This window comes from Salmo salar, chromosome ssa10 (genome assembly GCF_905237065.1).
Source record: "Salmo salar chromosome ssa10, Ssal_v3.1, whole genome shotgun sequence".
NCBI lineage: Eukaryota > Metazoa > Chordata > Actinopteri > Salmoniformes > Salmonidae > Salmo > Salmo salar.
Window position 1 is genome coordinate 19,387,377 of NC_059451.1, and position 16,038 is coordinate 19,403,414.

General features: G+C 44.6%; 1 protein-coding gene across 3 annotated transcripts in view; it reads left to right on the forward strand.

Annotated features, from left to right (window-relative positions):
- Nucleotides 1-16,038, forward strand: part of LOC106613712 (fibrillin-2) — an 88,904-nt gene that overhangs the window by 40,071 nt on the left and 32,795 nt on the right. For all 3 annotated transcript variants that reach the window (XM_014216250.2, XM_045687457.1, XM_014216249.2), the window contains exons 9-11: nucleotides 2,926-3,051; nucleotides 8,640-8,792; nucleotides 14,313-14,546. In XM_014216250.2, the coding sequence (XP_014071725.1) occupies nucleotides 2,926-3,051; nucleotides 8,640-8,792; nucleotides 14,313-14,546 (513 nt within the window). The remainder of the gene's footprint in view (nucleotides 1-2,925; nucleotides 3,052-8,639; nucleotides 8,793-14,312; nucleotides 14,547-16,038) is intronic.

Here is a 16,038-nt window from a genome sequence, read left to right on the forward strand (position 1 = left end):
ACTTATGACATCACAGACCACCATCAGTATTCCAAAGGAAAATGGGTTTCAAAATGCCCTCCAAGTTTATGCACAAACATGGCGTCATGTTCTAGTGGAGCCAGTCTTGGAGCTGTTAACATGTCTGGGAGGTAGCTCTTCTTTGCCAAAGCAACCTACCTGATTTCATAGCTCCTTTCGCTCCAGTCGTGTTTCGCACTCGTTCTTTTTTCTCTCCTTCTTTTTTTTGGCCCCCCCCATTTTCCTTCCATAAATACGGTCTACTGGCACAGGGCCAGCTGTTAGCGCTAGCACAAAGAAACACTTACAGAGCAGAGATGACTTCAGCGTTATATACACGGACCTCCTCATAGCGTCTGACACTTGTAGACCCACACTCACTATACACACTACACATCCTATACATACAGACACACTCTTACACACACACAGACGCACACGCACACACACTCACACACACACACCTGTACTATTCAGAGATACACACATACTGATACACTCAACCTATTTAGACATACACACACATACTACACACACACACACACTCTCACTCATATATATACACAATGCATACATACTTTCTCTCACACACAAACACAGTCTCACAACACACACTTTGATGATTGAACAGTTGTCATTTATCCAGGTGGCAGACATTTCCCTAAACACACACAGCGCTCCATGTCTGTGCTGTGTAAAGTCTGGTCCTATTCAGGGGGAATGCTGACACCACGTTTATTTTGCTGCTTTTTAATGACTTGAGGAGAACCTTTCACTAAAGCAGTCTGACAATAGTCAGCAGGGGACCCAGTGCCTCTTAACTTCCCACTGTGTGCGTCATTACAAAACACGCACACACTGCCCCATAGACAGCATTAATGCTTACCCACTGCCAACACACACCACACACACCACTAATGCATACCGACCGACTGCACACACACATTTAGGGGCCCGCCTCTCACACGCCACACTATACACACACACATACTGTAATTTTAACTAAAGGGTAATGATATATGTGTATAAATAAGCGTAACACAGCATATAAACCTAATGCCTTCTGGGGCCTCACTTCACTCTCACCATCATAGCAGTGAGAGGCCTTTTCATGTGTAGGGTTATATACTGTAATACACCACACGGTAGACTGGACCCTGCCAAGTACTGGCTCTCTCACTCACACACACACACACACACACACACACACACACACACACACACACACACACACACACACACACACACACACACACAGGTACACACATACAGGCACACACACGAACACACACTAGCTATATACTGCTGACTCCCAGGTCTAGTGTACAGATGTAGGATCTTAATTTGATCATTGTTTTGTTGTTGAGAATTGTCCTGTACAACAGGAAATGCAAACTTGTAGTGTATTTGAGTTTTTAAAAGTATTTTAAAGTTTGTAATTTCCACTTTGAAAAAGGGAAAACGCCCTTTTTACATCAGCAGATGATCAGAAAGTGCTTATAAGAGCAAGCAATGAAGGGCGGCAAGGAAAAACTCTAGAAAGGCAGGAACCAAGGAAGGAACCAAGGAAGAAACCTAAATAGGAACCAGGCTCTGATGGGTGGCCAGTCCTCTTCTGACAGTGCCCGGTAGAGATTATAAGAGTACATGGCCAGTAGCCCTTTCCTGCAGTCAAATGATCTAGTGGCCTTATGGGTGGAATGTTATTAATATTTTAGCTGCCGAAAATCCGGTGTTTCTGTGTCCAACTGTTTTGTTATATTTCAGTCTTCTGTGATTTATATGAAGTCTAATATTGGGATGCGAACTCAAATGTAATACATTTCAACTCTATATCTGACATGGTACAGGTGTCTTCTTTTTTTAAGCCCATAACCATGTGTGTGAGGTGTAAACTTTAGTTTCAAAGTAGATTTGTTTAAGACTACCGAGAAACACTCTGTGTGACCCTGATTTAGTCCACTGCACTAAAAGGTTAAGGCCAGATTGTTCTTCAAGATGTTCAAACGTTCATAGATGACCAGCAGGGTTATAGAGGGTGCAACAGAACAACACCTCAGGAGTAAAATGTCAATTGGCTTTTCATAGCCAAACATTCAGAGATTGAGACAACAGGTGTGGTAGAGATAGAGAAAGGGAGGGGGAGAGGGTCAAACAGCAGGTCCGGTGAACAGGTCAGGGTTCCATAGCCACATGCAGAACAGCAGAAACTGGATCAGCAGCACGACCAGGTGGACTGGGGACGGGGACAGCCAGTCCTGAGGCATGGTCCTAGGGTTCAGGTCCTCCGGGAGGGGAGATAGGGAGAGAGATGGGAGAATTAGAGGGAGCATACTTAAGTTCACACAGGACACCAGATAAGACAGGAGAATTATAACAGATAGGACAGACTGACCCTGACCATAGTCTCTCTGGGGCAGCTGAAGTATTCCCATGATGTGTGTGTGGGAAACTCTAACCATTTAGACCTCTTAAAATCCACCACAGTTATGAAGTCCACTGAGCTATGTTGAACATTAGGGTTCCAGGTAGAACCCTTTTGTGTTCCATGTAGAACCCTTTCCACAGAGGGTTCTACCTGGAACCAAAAAGGGTTCTCCTATTGGGACAGCCGAAGAACCCTATTAGAACCCTTTTTTTCCAATCAGTATAGCAGTTGTTCCTGCTCTTGTATTTAGAGTTATGAGCAGTTATTATTTGAGGCCCTCAAGTGTATTTGACACATGAGATATTGTCCACTTCTTCAAATATTTGACATGGATCCAAATACTTTGAGCAGCTGTTATCGAGGAAAAGGATTTCTTCCAAATAATGCCTGTGATAGGGGTTTTGAGTTACCGCGTGTGTATGATGAGTGTATGACTATCATGAAGCTCAGTGTTTTCTCTAACTCCAATGATCTAATTGTTTGTGTGTGCGTTTCAGATATTGACGAGTGCAGCACTAACCCAGGTGTGTGTGACGGAGGTGAATGCACCAACACAGCCGGCAGCTACGTCTGCACCTGTCCCCGTGGTTACATCACCAGCACTGACGGTGCCAGATGTGTAGGTGAGTTACCGCTGCCCGCCCACAGCACACACCCTCTTGTTAGCCACTGACTGTTCACATCTGGATTTCTCCCTCCTTCCTCTCTTTCTCCCTCCATCCCTTCCTGTGACTAGTGTTCTGATGACTCAAGCAGGTCTGCAGTCATCATGTGCAGGCCCAGGGACGCACACTTGGCCTTGACTGCTGTAATTCCAGTTAGCATTAGCACCTCTCTGACTCACACCCTGAAACAATACCGGGTGTTAATGTAGAGCGCATGCAATCTCCGGCAGCTCGTCTCAAAATGGCCGCCAGAGAGCTGGCCCTGTTGCTTTCGAACAGCTTTCGATTGGGAGTCCAACAACTCTCCTACACTCAAGGTCCCTCTCCTAGCCAAGCAGAACCACTTGATTACTTTAATTGAAAAGTCGTGCGCCCCAAAGTCTACTAGACATGAGAACACGGTATTCAAATTGTCTCCTGGGTCAAAGTTTTATTGGACCTCCTCTCACGTTGGCACGTGATCCATTTTCCATCATCTGCTGAATATCCCTGCTGTACTTGTTTGTTGTCTTTTGGCTAATAAAGGGAAACCGGGTGAAAATGCCAAGCGAACAATGAACAGTGTCAACAATGATCTCACAAGGAGCCCTCTGTTCTTTTCTGTTCTGCCTGGCCTGGTCGTGTGGCAGATTTTTTAGCCTCAAGGTAGAACGCATCTGTACTCACTTAGAGGCCTGCAGGAGAACAAAGCTGACACCACCACGACAACAAGCAAGACGAGCCAGAGAAGAGGGGAGAAAGAGAGGGGGAGGAGAGAGGAGAAAACTATCCAAACTATCCCCTTTCTCTGTTGTTCTGTGTCGGAACAAAGGGGTAGAGCAGTGGGCGAGAGGGACAAGGGGAAGGGAGAGGGAAGCGTAGCCTGATTGGGAACATGCGTGTGGAAAATGACGGCCCACTGAGGTAGGAACCGGGGGGTGGTGGCGGGAGGAGAGGGAGACATATGGGATGGTCCAACAAGTTAAACTGGGTCTCTTGCTTTCTCTTCACTTTGACCAAGAAGACTCTATCGCTCTGGATCTCTTTCTCATCTGTCTTTGCTGTCTTTCCCAGCCTGCTCTACTCTTTGACCCAGTAGACTCCCTCTCTCTCTCGCTCTCTCTCGCTCTCTCATCTCACTTCTATCTCTCTGTCTTCCCCCAATTCTCTCTTATTTGAACCAGTAGACTCCTTCATTTTTGTCCCCCCCACCATCTCTCTCTCTCTCTCTCTCTGGTCAGGGGGAGATTGAGGAGAGACTGGAGTCTACTGGGTCACACTGGAGATATTTCTTTCTGCTAACATTCCTCCCATCCCCCTCTCTTTCTCTGCCCCCTCGCTCTCTTGCTTTCTCCCTCTCCCCTCCCCATGCCCCTTTTTGTCTTACCCCGTTTTCTCTTTCTCACCCAGAGTGCCCATCCATCTGTCTAGTGTAACCCGGTGAACTGTAGAGTCCCCAGGAACAAATAAAAGAGAGCTGTGATTTCAGGCCCTGTCTGACACATTGACACATCCCGCCGTATATCCTCAGCTCCAGCCAGACGCATGCTGTGGCTGGCTCCCCTGTGTGAGTCGACCGACTCGGCCCTGTTTGCTTGGGTGCGTTTTGCGAGTGGAGGTAGACTAAGAAACTACACATGAGGTGAGCGGGGGGCTCCAGGTCCAGGAATGTCGGCTCTAGCCGAGCTGATTTCTTGCATGCCTCCCCTGGCCCTGGGCTGGCGTTATTCTGGGACAGCGTAGCGTGGAGAAGCAGACCGGAGGGACCTGTTGAGCCCGACACTAATCAGCCCTAATGCCTCATCCGTCGCATTGTGAAAACCCAGTCTGTATAAAAGAAAGCATGCAGTTGTGCTGTTCTCTATAGGCTAGCTAGCTAGCTACGGGTCTGGTTCCAATTTAAGTCATCATCATCCCCATCACCGCCCTCCCTTCTCCCTTCCATTCCGTTGCCTCACCCACTCTCCCTCCCTCTAATGGCCTGTTCCCACCCACCCCTCACCGCCCCCCCCCAATTCTGCCCCCAGCTGGCTTGGTCCCTTGGGAAGGAGGGAGGGGAAGTTGGAATGTTTAAAGTGCATGGCTATACGCTCCAGACACAGAGCTTCTCATGTCCAATATAATTGTCCAGGATTGCTCCACATGGAACTGATTAATTCCGGACTGCTAGCTCATTAGACAAGTTAATCGACTTGCACGTCTCACTCCTGTAGGGGATTTTATCTGTTCGAAGGGAAGAGACTGCAGACTCTTCAAACAACAACTTTATAATAAGATTTGCAAAAATTGAGTAATTAACTGTTAAGGCCCAACGAACAGAGTTGGCTCTCAGCTTTTATAGAAGTGTCAAACCTCTTTGTCTCTGTTGCAGTTAGCAGATGTGTGCAAACAGGGGTGGGGAACATAGTGTATAAAAGGCGTTTAGCTTGTCTGTGTAGATTAAGATAGCTGACGTTGCCACCATTGTCTGTTCCTTCCTGCAAGTTTCCACACAGAGGAGTTCCTGCAGATAGTACAAACGGGATGTCACATACTGAGGTCGCACCCGGCTCTTATCTGTAGGCCCAGACTTATAACTCAGACACAAGACAACAAGCCTGCATCAGAAAAAAACACTAGCATATAACAATGGACAATAGTAAAAACAGCATATTATGTCTAATTGTGTAATTTTCCAACACATTTCCTCCCTTTTGAGACTAAGGCTCAACCTAATGGAGAAAAAAAGCATTTTCATCAAACAAGCATTAACATGATTTGGAAAGAGGGAATAGGAAAGACTTTCTTACACTTAGCATATTACAGTTGTAAATTACCTCTGTTGTCATTGAGTTTCAAACCTTCACATAGTGCAATTCATTCTCAGAAGGGGGAAAGGAACATGAATTAAACATCAGTACATGCTTCATCCCCACACACAAGGCAATCATTTCACTGTAAAGTCTACAGCTGTTGTATTCGGCGCATGTGACAAATAAAATTTGATTTGATTTGAATCGAATCGCCTCATTGACACTGTCTACATTGCCATGTGAGCACCATTTACATGACCCGCGTAGTGGGCATGGCTTATGAACATGCTGCAAAATTAACTCAATGTTTTTACCTTGGTGTTATGGATTATCACTGTCTTCATCAGACATGTAATCAGGCATAGGAAAGTAAATTGGGTTCAGGGGTCAGTAATGGCATGGCGAGAATAGTGCAACGGTTTTGCTGCACAATTTATATAATAAGCATTCTAGAATAAGCATTTTTGCAAAAAAGATAACTAAGCCATAAATCAGCCAATGAAATATTGTAGCTCCCATAACACCAAACATTGACTGAACCCATCCAAACGGACTCCAATCGTTGTCTGATTGGTGTTCGTTTGCGAGATCACCGCTGAGCTCTTTCAGATGTTCCACGACAATAGTCAAGTTACCTTCACCCCGGGTATGAATGTACAGCAATGGTCACCTATCATTTGGCACCCTCTGCAGGAGATGTGATGCTACTACTACAGCAAACTGCCCTTCTGGTGAGGTGGCCTCCGGTATACAGGGATTGGTGGCTATTCTTTCAAGTGTTGTACCTTCTTTAACAAACTCCTCACTGAAAGTTGACAAAAGTGTCTGAAATCACAACACTATCTCTGCAACTAACACCCTTACGCAAACATTCTGTCTCAAATACATGCCCTGTATGTACTTAGCCTCCTGTTACAAAAACATTTGCACATAAATCATACCATCTAGCCCATAACATATTAGTCACTACTGCTAGTCCACTTATATAGTTATAAACATACTAAAACAAGCTTAAGTCAATTGTACTGTATCATCCAGAAAGCTATATGTATTGATGCGCTTTAACATTTGAATTCTGATAACATGGTTAAACAAAACCCCTACTATCAATGTCCCCATCATGGTTATGGTTATACAACCCACATTTAGAATGACAGTTTTCAGTGCTCCACGTTGAGTATATCACTCAAATTCAAGACCCTAAACTAAGCACACACCGACACGGTTAGAATGCACATTTACAAACATGGGACCATATATTATCAGTATTAACGGTTCTCATTTACAGCCCCCGTTTGTCCCTGTTTTACTGTCGCCAGTGGTATGTTAATGACAGATCGGTATCTCAATGCATTTGATGCATTTCCCAGTGTGTAAATCTCCAAAATCAACGTGATACCCCAAATAAGTTTAGAGCAACCCTAAATTAATTTGCAGGCACAGTTGACCACCCCCCTCCTTCCCGGCACTCTTCTTCTGGCGTTTCTTCATGTTCCTCTTCAGAAAGTGTTTCAGTTCGTCCTCCCAATGGCACATGTTCAAAGTGGATGGCCCTTGATAATGTCTCTCACCTGAGCCGCCACTGTCCTTTACAGTCCATTATGTCTTTTCCTACCAGTAAGCCAGCAGCATGAGAGATGTTTGGACGGGATCTCTCTCCATGCTCACTCCACGTGGACTCATGTCGCACTCCTGAGAGAAAAGGAATGAGAGAAAAGGCAGCTAATATCTTCGACTGGATGTGGTGTACAGGTTTCTGGCTCGGACTCAGGTCTCATGGTAGAAGTAGTGAAGGACAAGGTCCTGTCTTCAGCCAGTTAGGGGGGGTGAAGTTCACACTGTTCTCGTCAATTTATTTCTTCCATACATCAAGATACCATCTGTAGTCACTATCGCCATAACTTCGACAGAGGACAGAACAAAACAACAGTTTAAGACATTCCTGATTCTGGAATTTCAGATGATTTATTCACCGTATGACAAATTAATACATTCCCAGTTTTCTTAATACCAACATTTCTAAGACAAATGTCAAAGAGCATAACAACACACTTGTTCAAACCATTTTGCAAATTTGCTTATACTGCCTCACACTGCCGACCTCCCTGCAGAGTTACCCCTTAGGGAGAAATTTTGTATCAAAACAAGACAAAAACAAACAACATCATAGTTTGTCTAATTTTGTAATTTTCCACGACACTCCCCCTTCCCCCTCTCTCCCTCTGCCTTTCCACCTACACTTTAATCTGCATTACACACACAAACACACGCATGCACCAAGGGACCCTCACTTCTTCTCCACCTACCCGAACACACCCTTTCCCTCCCCCTTCCTCCCCCAGCCTATTGACCCTGACCTGAGGGATGGCTGTTAGTTGTAACCTCTCCTAAGGGCTGAAGGAACCACGCCTCCATCCCTACTCCCAATTGCGTATCATCTTTGTGGTAGGCAGGTGATTGTCAAGCTTTTTTGTGCTAAAAGCTTTTGAATTTTCTTGTGATCCTGAAGAATGTACAAACCCTTGTTTCCCGTCACAATCGTACACTGTGACCCAGTAGAAGCTGGGTTTATACCTTGTCACCAGAGTATTTACAGTATGGTAAAGTATGTGCATTATAACATGTTCTGCCTAACATTAAATGTTCTACATGACCTGGAAGTCAAATGTGTTTACAACATCATGAGCGATTTGAGTGACTCACCCTGAAGCATACTGACCTCTCCTCCCAACTCTCTTTCTCTCTTCCTTCTCCCTCCATCCTCTCCTCCCTCAGACCAGCGTGTGGGCACGTGTTTCTCAGCGTTAGCGAGTGGGCGCTGTGCAGGTGACCTGCAGGGCCAGTATACCAAGATGCAGTGCTGCTGTGACACGGGCCGCTGCTGGGCTTCTGGACAGATCCCTGAGATGTGCCCTGTCAGAGGGTCCGGTGAGTACATGCACGAACACTCACACACTCTCTCCTCCTCGTCTGTCTCAGACACACACACAACTTACGACTTCTAACCCACAGTCCAAACTCCCCTTTGCACTCAATTGCTGAGTTATTTTGTGCATGTGTTATGAATGAACACCTTGAATAGCTTGGATTGCCTGTCATTTTATTTTTTTATTTCACTTTTATTTAAGGTAGGCTAGTTGAGAACAAGTTCTCATTTACAACTGCGACCTGGCCAAGATAAAGCAAAGCAGTGTGACACAAACAATAACACAGAGTTACACATGGAATAAACAACATACAGTCAATAACACAATAGAAAAAGGTGTGTGCAAATGAGGTAAGATAAGGGAGGTAAGGCAATAAATAGTCCATAATGGTGAAATAATTACAATTTAGCAATTAAACACTGGAAGTGGTATATGTGCAGAAGATGAATGTGCAAGTAGAGATACTGGGGTGCAAAGGAGCAAAAATAAATAACAGTATGGGGATGAGGTAGTTGGATGGGCTATTAACAGATGAGCTATGTACAGGTGCAGTGATCTGTGAGCTGCTCTGACAGCTGGTGCTTAAAGTTAGTGAGGGAGATATGAGTCTCCAGCTTCAGTGATTTTTACAATTCGTTCCAGTCATTGACAGCAGAGAACTGGAAGGAAAGGCTGCCAAAAGAGGAATTGGCTTTGGGGGTGACCAGTGAAATATACCTGCTTGAGCGCGTGCTACGGGTGGGTGCTGCTATGGTGACCAGTGAGCTGAGATAAGGCAGGGCTTTACCTAGCAAAGACGTATAGATGACCTGGAACCAGTGGGTTTGGCGACGAATATGAAGCGAGGACCAGCCAACGAGAGCATACAGATTGCAGTGGTGGCTAGTGTATGGGGCTTTGGTGACAGAACGGATGACACTGTGATAGACTGCATCCAATTTGCTGAGTAGAGTGTTGGAGGCTATTTTGTAAATGACATCGCCAAAGTCAAGGTTCGGCAGGATAGTCAGTTTTACGAGGGTATGTTTGGCAGCATGAGTGAAGGATGTTTTATTGTGAAATAGGAAGCCAATTCTATATTTAATTTTGGATTGGAGATGCTTAATGTGAGTCTGGAAGGAAAGTTTACAGTCTAACCAGACACCTAGGTATTTGTAGTTGTCCACATATTCGAGGTCAGAACCGTCCAGAGTAGTGATGCTGGACGGGCGGGCAGGTACGGGCAGCGATCAGTTGAAGAGCATGCATTTAGTTTTACTTGCATTTAAGAGCAGTTGGAGGCCATGGAAGGAGAGCTGTATGGCATTGAAGCTCGTCTGGAGGTTAGTTAACACAGTGTCCAAAGAAGGGCCAGAAGTATACAGAATGGTGTCATCTGCGTAGAGGTGGATCAGAGAATCACCAGCAGCAAGAGCGACATCATTGATGTATACAGAGAAAAGAGTCGGCCCGAGAATTGAACCCTGTGGCACCCCCATAGAGACTGCCAGAGGTCCGGACAACAGGCCCTCCGATTTTACACACTGAACTCTGTCTGAGAAGTAGTTGGTGAACCAGGCGAGGCAGTCATTTGAGAAACCAAGGCTGTTGAGTCTGCTGATAAGAATGTGGTGATTGACAAAGTCGGAAGCCTTGGCCAGGTCGATGAATACAGCTGCACAGTATTGTCTCCTATCGATGGCGGTTATGATATAATTTAGGACCATGAGCGTGGCTGAGGTGCACCCATGACCAGCTCGGAACCCAATTGCATAGCAGAGAAGGTACGGTGGGATTCGAAATGGTCGGTGATCTGTTTGTTAACTTGGCTTTCGAAGACCTTGGAAAGGCAGGGTAGGATAGATATAGGTCTGTAGCAGTTTGAGTCTAGAGTGTCTCCCCCTTTGAAGAGGGGGATGACCGCTCTAGACCCAAACTGTAACTGACAATGTAAGTGATCCACGGTCCCACATCCCCTCACCGTGGATAAGGTGCTGAAGAGTATAACCTCATGACTAAAAACAAAAGGAGAAAGATGGAAAAGATCTGGGTGAAGACAATGACCGCGGTCTTGTCTATCTAGCTCACATGCAGTTGAAGTCTGAAGTTTACATACACCTTAGCCAAATACATTTAAACTCAGTTTTTCACAATTCCTGACATTTAATCCTAGTAAAGATTCCCTGTCTTAGGTCAGTTAGGATCACCACTTTATTTTAAGAATGTGAAATGTCAGAATAATAGCAGAGAGAATGCTTTTTTTCAGCTTTTATTTCTTTCATCACATTCCCAGTGGGTCAGAAGTTTACATACACTCAATTGGTATTTGGTAGCGTTACCTTTAAATTGTTTAACCTGGGTCAAACGTTTCGGGTAGCCTTCCACAAGCTTCCCACAATAAGTGGGGTGAATTTTGGCCCATTCCTCCTGACAGAGCTGGTGTAACTGAGTCAGGTTTGTAGGCCTCCTTGCTCGCACACGCTTTTTCAGTTCTGCCCACAAATGTTCTATTGGATTGAGGTCAGGGCTTTGTGATGGTCACTCCAATACCTTGACTTTGTTGTCCTTAAGCCATTTTGCCACAACTTTGGGAGTATGCTTGGGGTCATTGTCCATTTGGAAGAGCCATTTGCAACCAAGCTTTAACTTCCTGACTAATGTCTTGAGATGTTGCTTCAATATATCCACATGATTTCCCTTCCTCATGATGCCTTCTAATTTGTGAAGTGCACCAGTTCCTCCTGCAACAGCACCCCCACAACATGATGCTGCCACCCCCGTGCTTCACGGTTGGGATGGTGTTCTTTGGCTTGCAAGCCTCCCCCTTTTCCTCCAAACACAACGATGGTCATTATGGCCAAACTGTTCTATTTTTGTTTCATCAGACCAGAGGACATTTCTCCAAAAAGCACAATCTTTGTCCCCATGTGCAGTTGCAAAACATAGTCTGGCTTTTTTATGGCGGTTTTGGAGCAGTGGCTTCTTCCTTGCTGAGCGGCCTTTCAGATTATGTCGATATAGGACTCGTTTTACTGTGGATATAGATACATTTGTACCTGTTTCCTCCAGCATCTTCACAAGGTCCTTTGCTGTTGTTCTGGGATTGATTTGCACTTTTTGCACCAAAGTACGTTCATCTCTAGGAGACAGAACGCGTCTCCTTCCTGAGTGGTATGGCGGCTGCGTGGTCCCATGGTGTTTATACTTGCGTACTATTGTTTGTACAGATGAACGTGGTACCTTCAGGCATTTGGAAATTGCTCCCAAGGATGAACCAGGTCTAAAAAAAATGTCTGAGGTCTTGGCTAATTTCTATTGATTTTTCCATGATGACAAGCAAAGAGGCACTGAGTTTGAAGGTAGGCCTTGAAATACATCCACAGGTACACCTCCAGTTGACTCAAATGATGTCAATTAGCCTATCAGAAGCTTCTAAAGCCATGACATCATTTTCTGGAATTTTCCAAGCTGTTTAAAGGCACAGTCAGCTTAGTGTATGTAAACTTCTGACCCACTGACCCAATTGTGATACAGTGAGTTATAAGTGAAATAATTTGTCTGTAAACAATTGTTGGAAAAATAACTTGTGTCATGCACAAGATAGATATCCTATCCGACTTGCCAAAACTATAGTTTGTTAACAAGAAATTTGTGGAGTGGTTGAAAAACAAGTTTTAATGACGCCAACCTAAGTGTATGTAAACTTCCGACTTCAACTGTACATACATCGACATAAACATAGATCCGATCAGGTTTTTACATATACAGTGCCTTACAAAAGTATTCACCCCCTTGGCGTTTTTCCTATTTTGTTGCATTACAACCTGTAATTTAAATGGATTTTTATTTGGATTTCATGTTATGGACATACACAAAATTGTTGAAATTGTTGAAGTGAAATGAAAAAATTGAAAAGTGGTGCGTGCATATGTATTCACCCCCTTTGCTATCAAGCCCCTAAATAAGATCTGGTGCAACCAATTACCTTCAGAAGTCACATAATTAGTTAAATAAAGTCCACCTGTGTGATATCTAAGTGTCACATGATCTGTCGCATGATCTCAGTATATACACCTGTTCTGAAAGGCCCCAGAGTCTGCAACACCACTAAGCAAGGGGCACCACCAAACAAGCGGCAATATGAAGACCAAGGAGCTCTCCAAACAGGTCAGGGACCAAGTTGTGGAGAAGTACAGATCAGGGTTGGGCTATAAAGAAATATCTGAAACTTTGAACATCCCACGGAGCACCATTAAATCCATTGTAAAAAAATTGAAAGAATATGGCACCACAGCAAACCAAGTGAGGGCCGCCCACCAAAACTCATGGACCAGGCAAGAAGGGCATTAATCAGAGAGGCAACAAAGAGACCAAAGATAACCCTGAAGGAGATGCAAAGCTCTACAGCGGAGATTGGAGTATCTGTCCATAGGACCAGTTTAAGCCGTACGCTCCACAGAGCTGGGCTTTATGGAAGAGTGGCCAGAAAAAAGTCATTGCTTAAAGAAAAGATTAATCAAACACATTTGGTGTTCGCCAAAAGGCATGTGGGAGACAACATATGGAATAAGGTACTCTGGTCAGATGAGACTAAAATTGAGCTTTTTTGGCCATCAAGGAAAACGCTATGTTTGGGGCAAACCCAACACCTCTCATCACCCCGATAACACCATCACAACAGTGTAGCATGGTGGTGGCAGCATCATGCTGTGGGGATGTTTTTCATCGGCAGGGACTGGGAAACTAGTCAGAATTGAAGGAATGATGGATGGAGTTAAATATAAGAAAATTCTTGAGGGAAACCTGTTTCATTCTTCCAGAGATTTGAGACTGGGATGGAGGTTCCCCTTCCAGCAGGACAATGACCCTAAGCATACTGCTAATTCAACAATTGAGTGGTTTAAGGGGAAACATTTAAATGTCTTGGAATGGCCTAGTCAAAGCCCAGACCTCAATCCAATTGATCATCTGTGGTATGATTTAATGATTGCTGTACACCAGCGGAACCCATCCAACTTGAAGGAGCTGGAGCAGTTTTGCCTTGAAGAATGGGCAAAAATCCCAATGGCTAGATGTGCCAAGCTTATAGAGACATACCCCAAGAGACTTGCAGCTGTAATTGCTGCAAAGGTGGCTCTACAAAGTATTGACTTTGGGGGGGTGAATAGTTATGCACGCTCAAGTTTTCTGTTTTTTTGTCTTATTTCTTGTTTGTTTCACAATAAAACCTATTTTGCATCTTCAAAGTGGTAGGCATATTGTGTAAATCAAGTGATACAAACCCCCAAAAAATCTATTTTAATTCCAGGTTGTAAGGCAACTTTTGCAAGCCACTGTACCTCCCCATTTTCCAGCCATAATCATGCCTGGGCATTGTTCTAATGTGTGAGTTTATGCAACCATTTACCCATTTACAGTATATACTTTCAAAATAGGTCAAAATGACCCAAACCATAACAAAACAACATATTGAGGTAAATGTGTGTATGGGAGTCATTTGAAGATGAACAAACATTAACCCTTTCCATGCTCTCTCCTGTAGATGAGTACAGAAGGCTGTGCATCGATGGGGTTCCCCATGGCACAGGTAACGGAGGTTTCCCCCACGGAGTCATCCCCAATGGTGGTAACGGTTACAGCTACAGCTACAAGCTCAACCCAAACGGACCTAATGGCAATGGTCACCATGGCAACGGAGGAGGAATTGGAGGAGGGGGACAGGGAGGAGGAGGAGGAGGAAATGGTTTCGGAGGAAACGGTGGGGGCCGTAATATCGGTGAGTTGGTTGGGCCGTGAAAAGTGTCAATTGGGTGGTGTTTGGTGGTTTTACGTTTTGTATCAGAGATATGAAATATTGTTTAAACCATAGAGATTATATAAAATTACTAATAGTTTAATTCAAAATTCGATGGTTTAAACTGAGTATACAGTGCATTCGGAAAGTATTCAGACCCCTTGACTTTTTTCCACATTTTGTTACGTCATAGCCTTATTCTAAAATGGATTCAGTTGTTTTTTTCCCTCATCAATCTATACACAATACTCCATAATGACAAAGCAAAAAAAATAATAATATTATGTTTGCAAATGTATAAACCCTGAGGAAGGCACAGTGGTGCCGAAACGTTGGTAAATACCCAGTAAATTGCTGGGAGATTATACATGGAGTGTGAGACTTTCTTTCTTTTGATAGTTTATAGTTTATTCGCCGTTAGTCAGCACCTCCACACAAACTATTATTCTGGCAGCTGAGGGTTTTTTTCTTCTTTTTTTAAAAATGTTTTAATTTTTTTTGCAAATGTATATAAAAAAACTGAAATATCACATTTACGTAAGTATTCAGACCCTTTACTTAGTACTTTGTTGAAGCACCCTTGGCGGCAATCACAGCCTCGAGTCTTGGCACACTTGTATTTGGGGAGTTTATCTATATATTGGGGAGTTTATCTATATATCCTTCTCTGCAGATCCTCTCAAGCTCTGTCAGCTTGGATGGGGAGCAGGTCTCTCCAGAGATGTTCGATTGGGCTCAAGTCCGGGCTCTAGCTGGGCCACTCAAGGACATTCAGAGACTTGTCCCCAAGCCACTCCTGCGTTGTCTTGGCTGTGTGCTTAGGGTCATTGTCCTGAGCGCTCTGGAGCAGGTTTTCATCAAGGATCTCTCTGTACTTTGCTCCGTTCATCTTTCCCTCGATCCTGACTAGTCTCCCAGTCCCTGCCGCTGAAAAACATCCCCACAGCATGATGCTGCCACCACCATGCTTCACCATAGGGATAGTGCCAGGTTTCCTCCAGACGTGATGCTTGGCATTCAGGCCAAAGAGTTCAATCTTGGTTTCATCAGACCAGAGAATCTTGTTTCTCATTGTCTGAGAGTCTTTAGGTGCCTTTTGGCAAAGTCCAAGCGGGCTGTCATGTGCTTTTTACTGAGTCGTGGCTTCCATCTAGCCACTCTACCATAAAGGCCTGATTGATGGAGTGCCGCAGAGATGGTTGTCCTTCTGGAAGGTTCTCCCATCTCCACAGAGAAACTCTAGAGCTCTGTCAGAGTGACCATCGTGTTCTTGGTCCCTTCCCTGACCAAGGCCCTTCTCCCCCGATTGCTCAGTTTGGCCAGGCGGCTAGCTCAAGGAAGAGTCTTGGTGGTTCCAAACTTCTTCCATGTAAGAATGATGGAGGCCACTATGTTCTTAGGGACCTTCAATGCTGCAGAAATATTTTGGTACCCTTCCCCAGATCTGTGCATCGACACAATCCTGTCTCGGAGC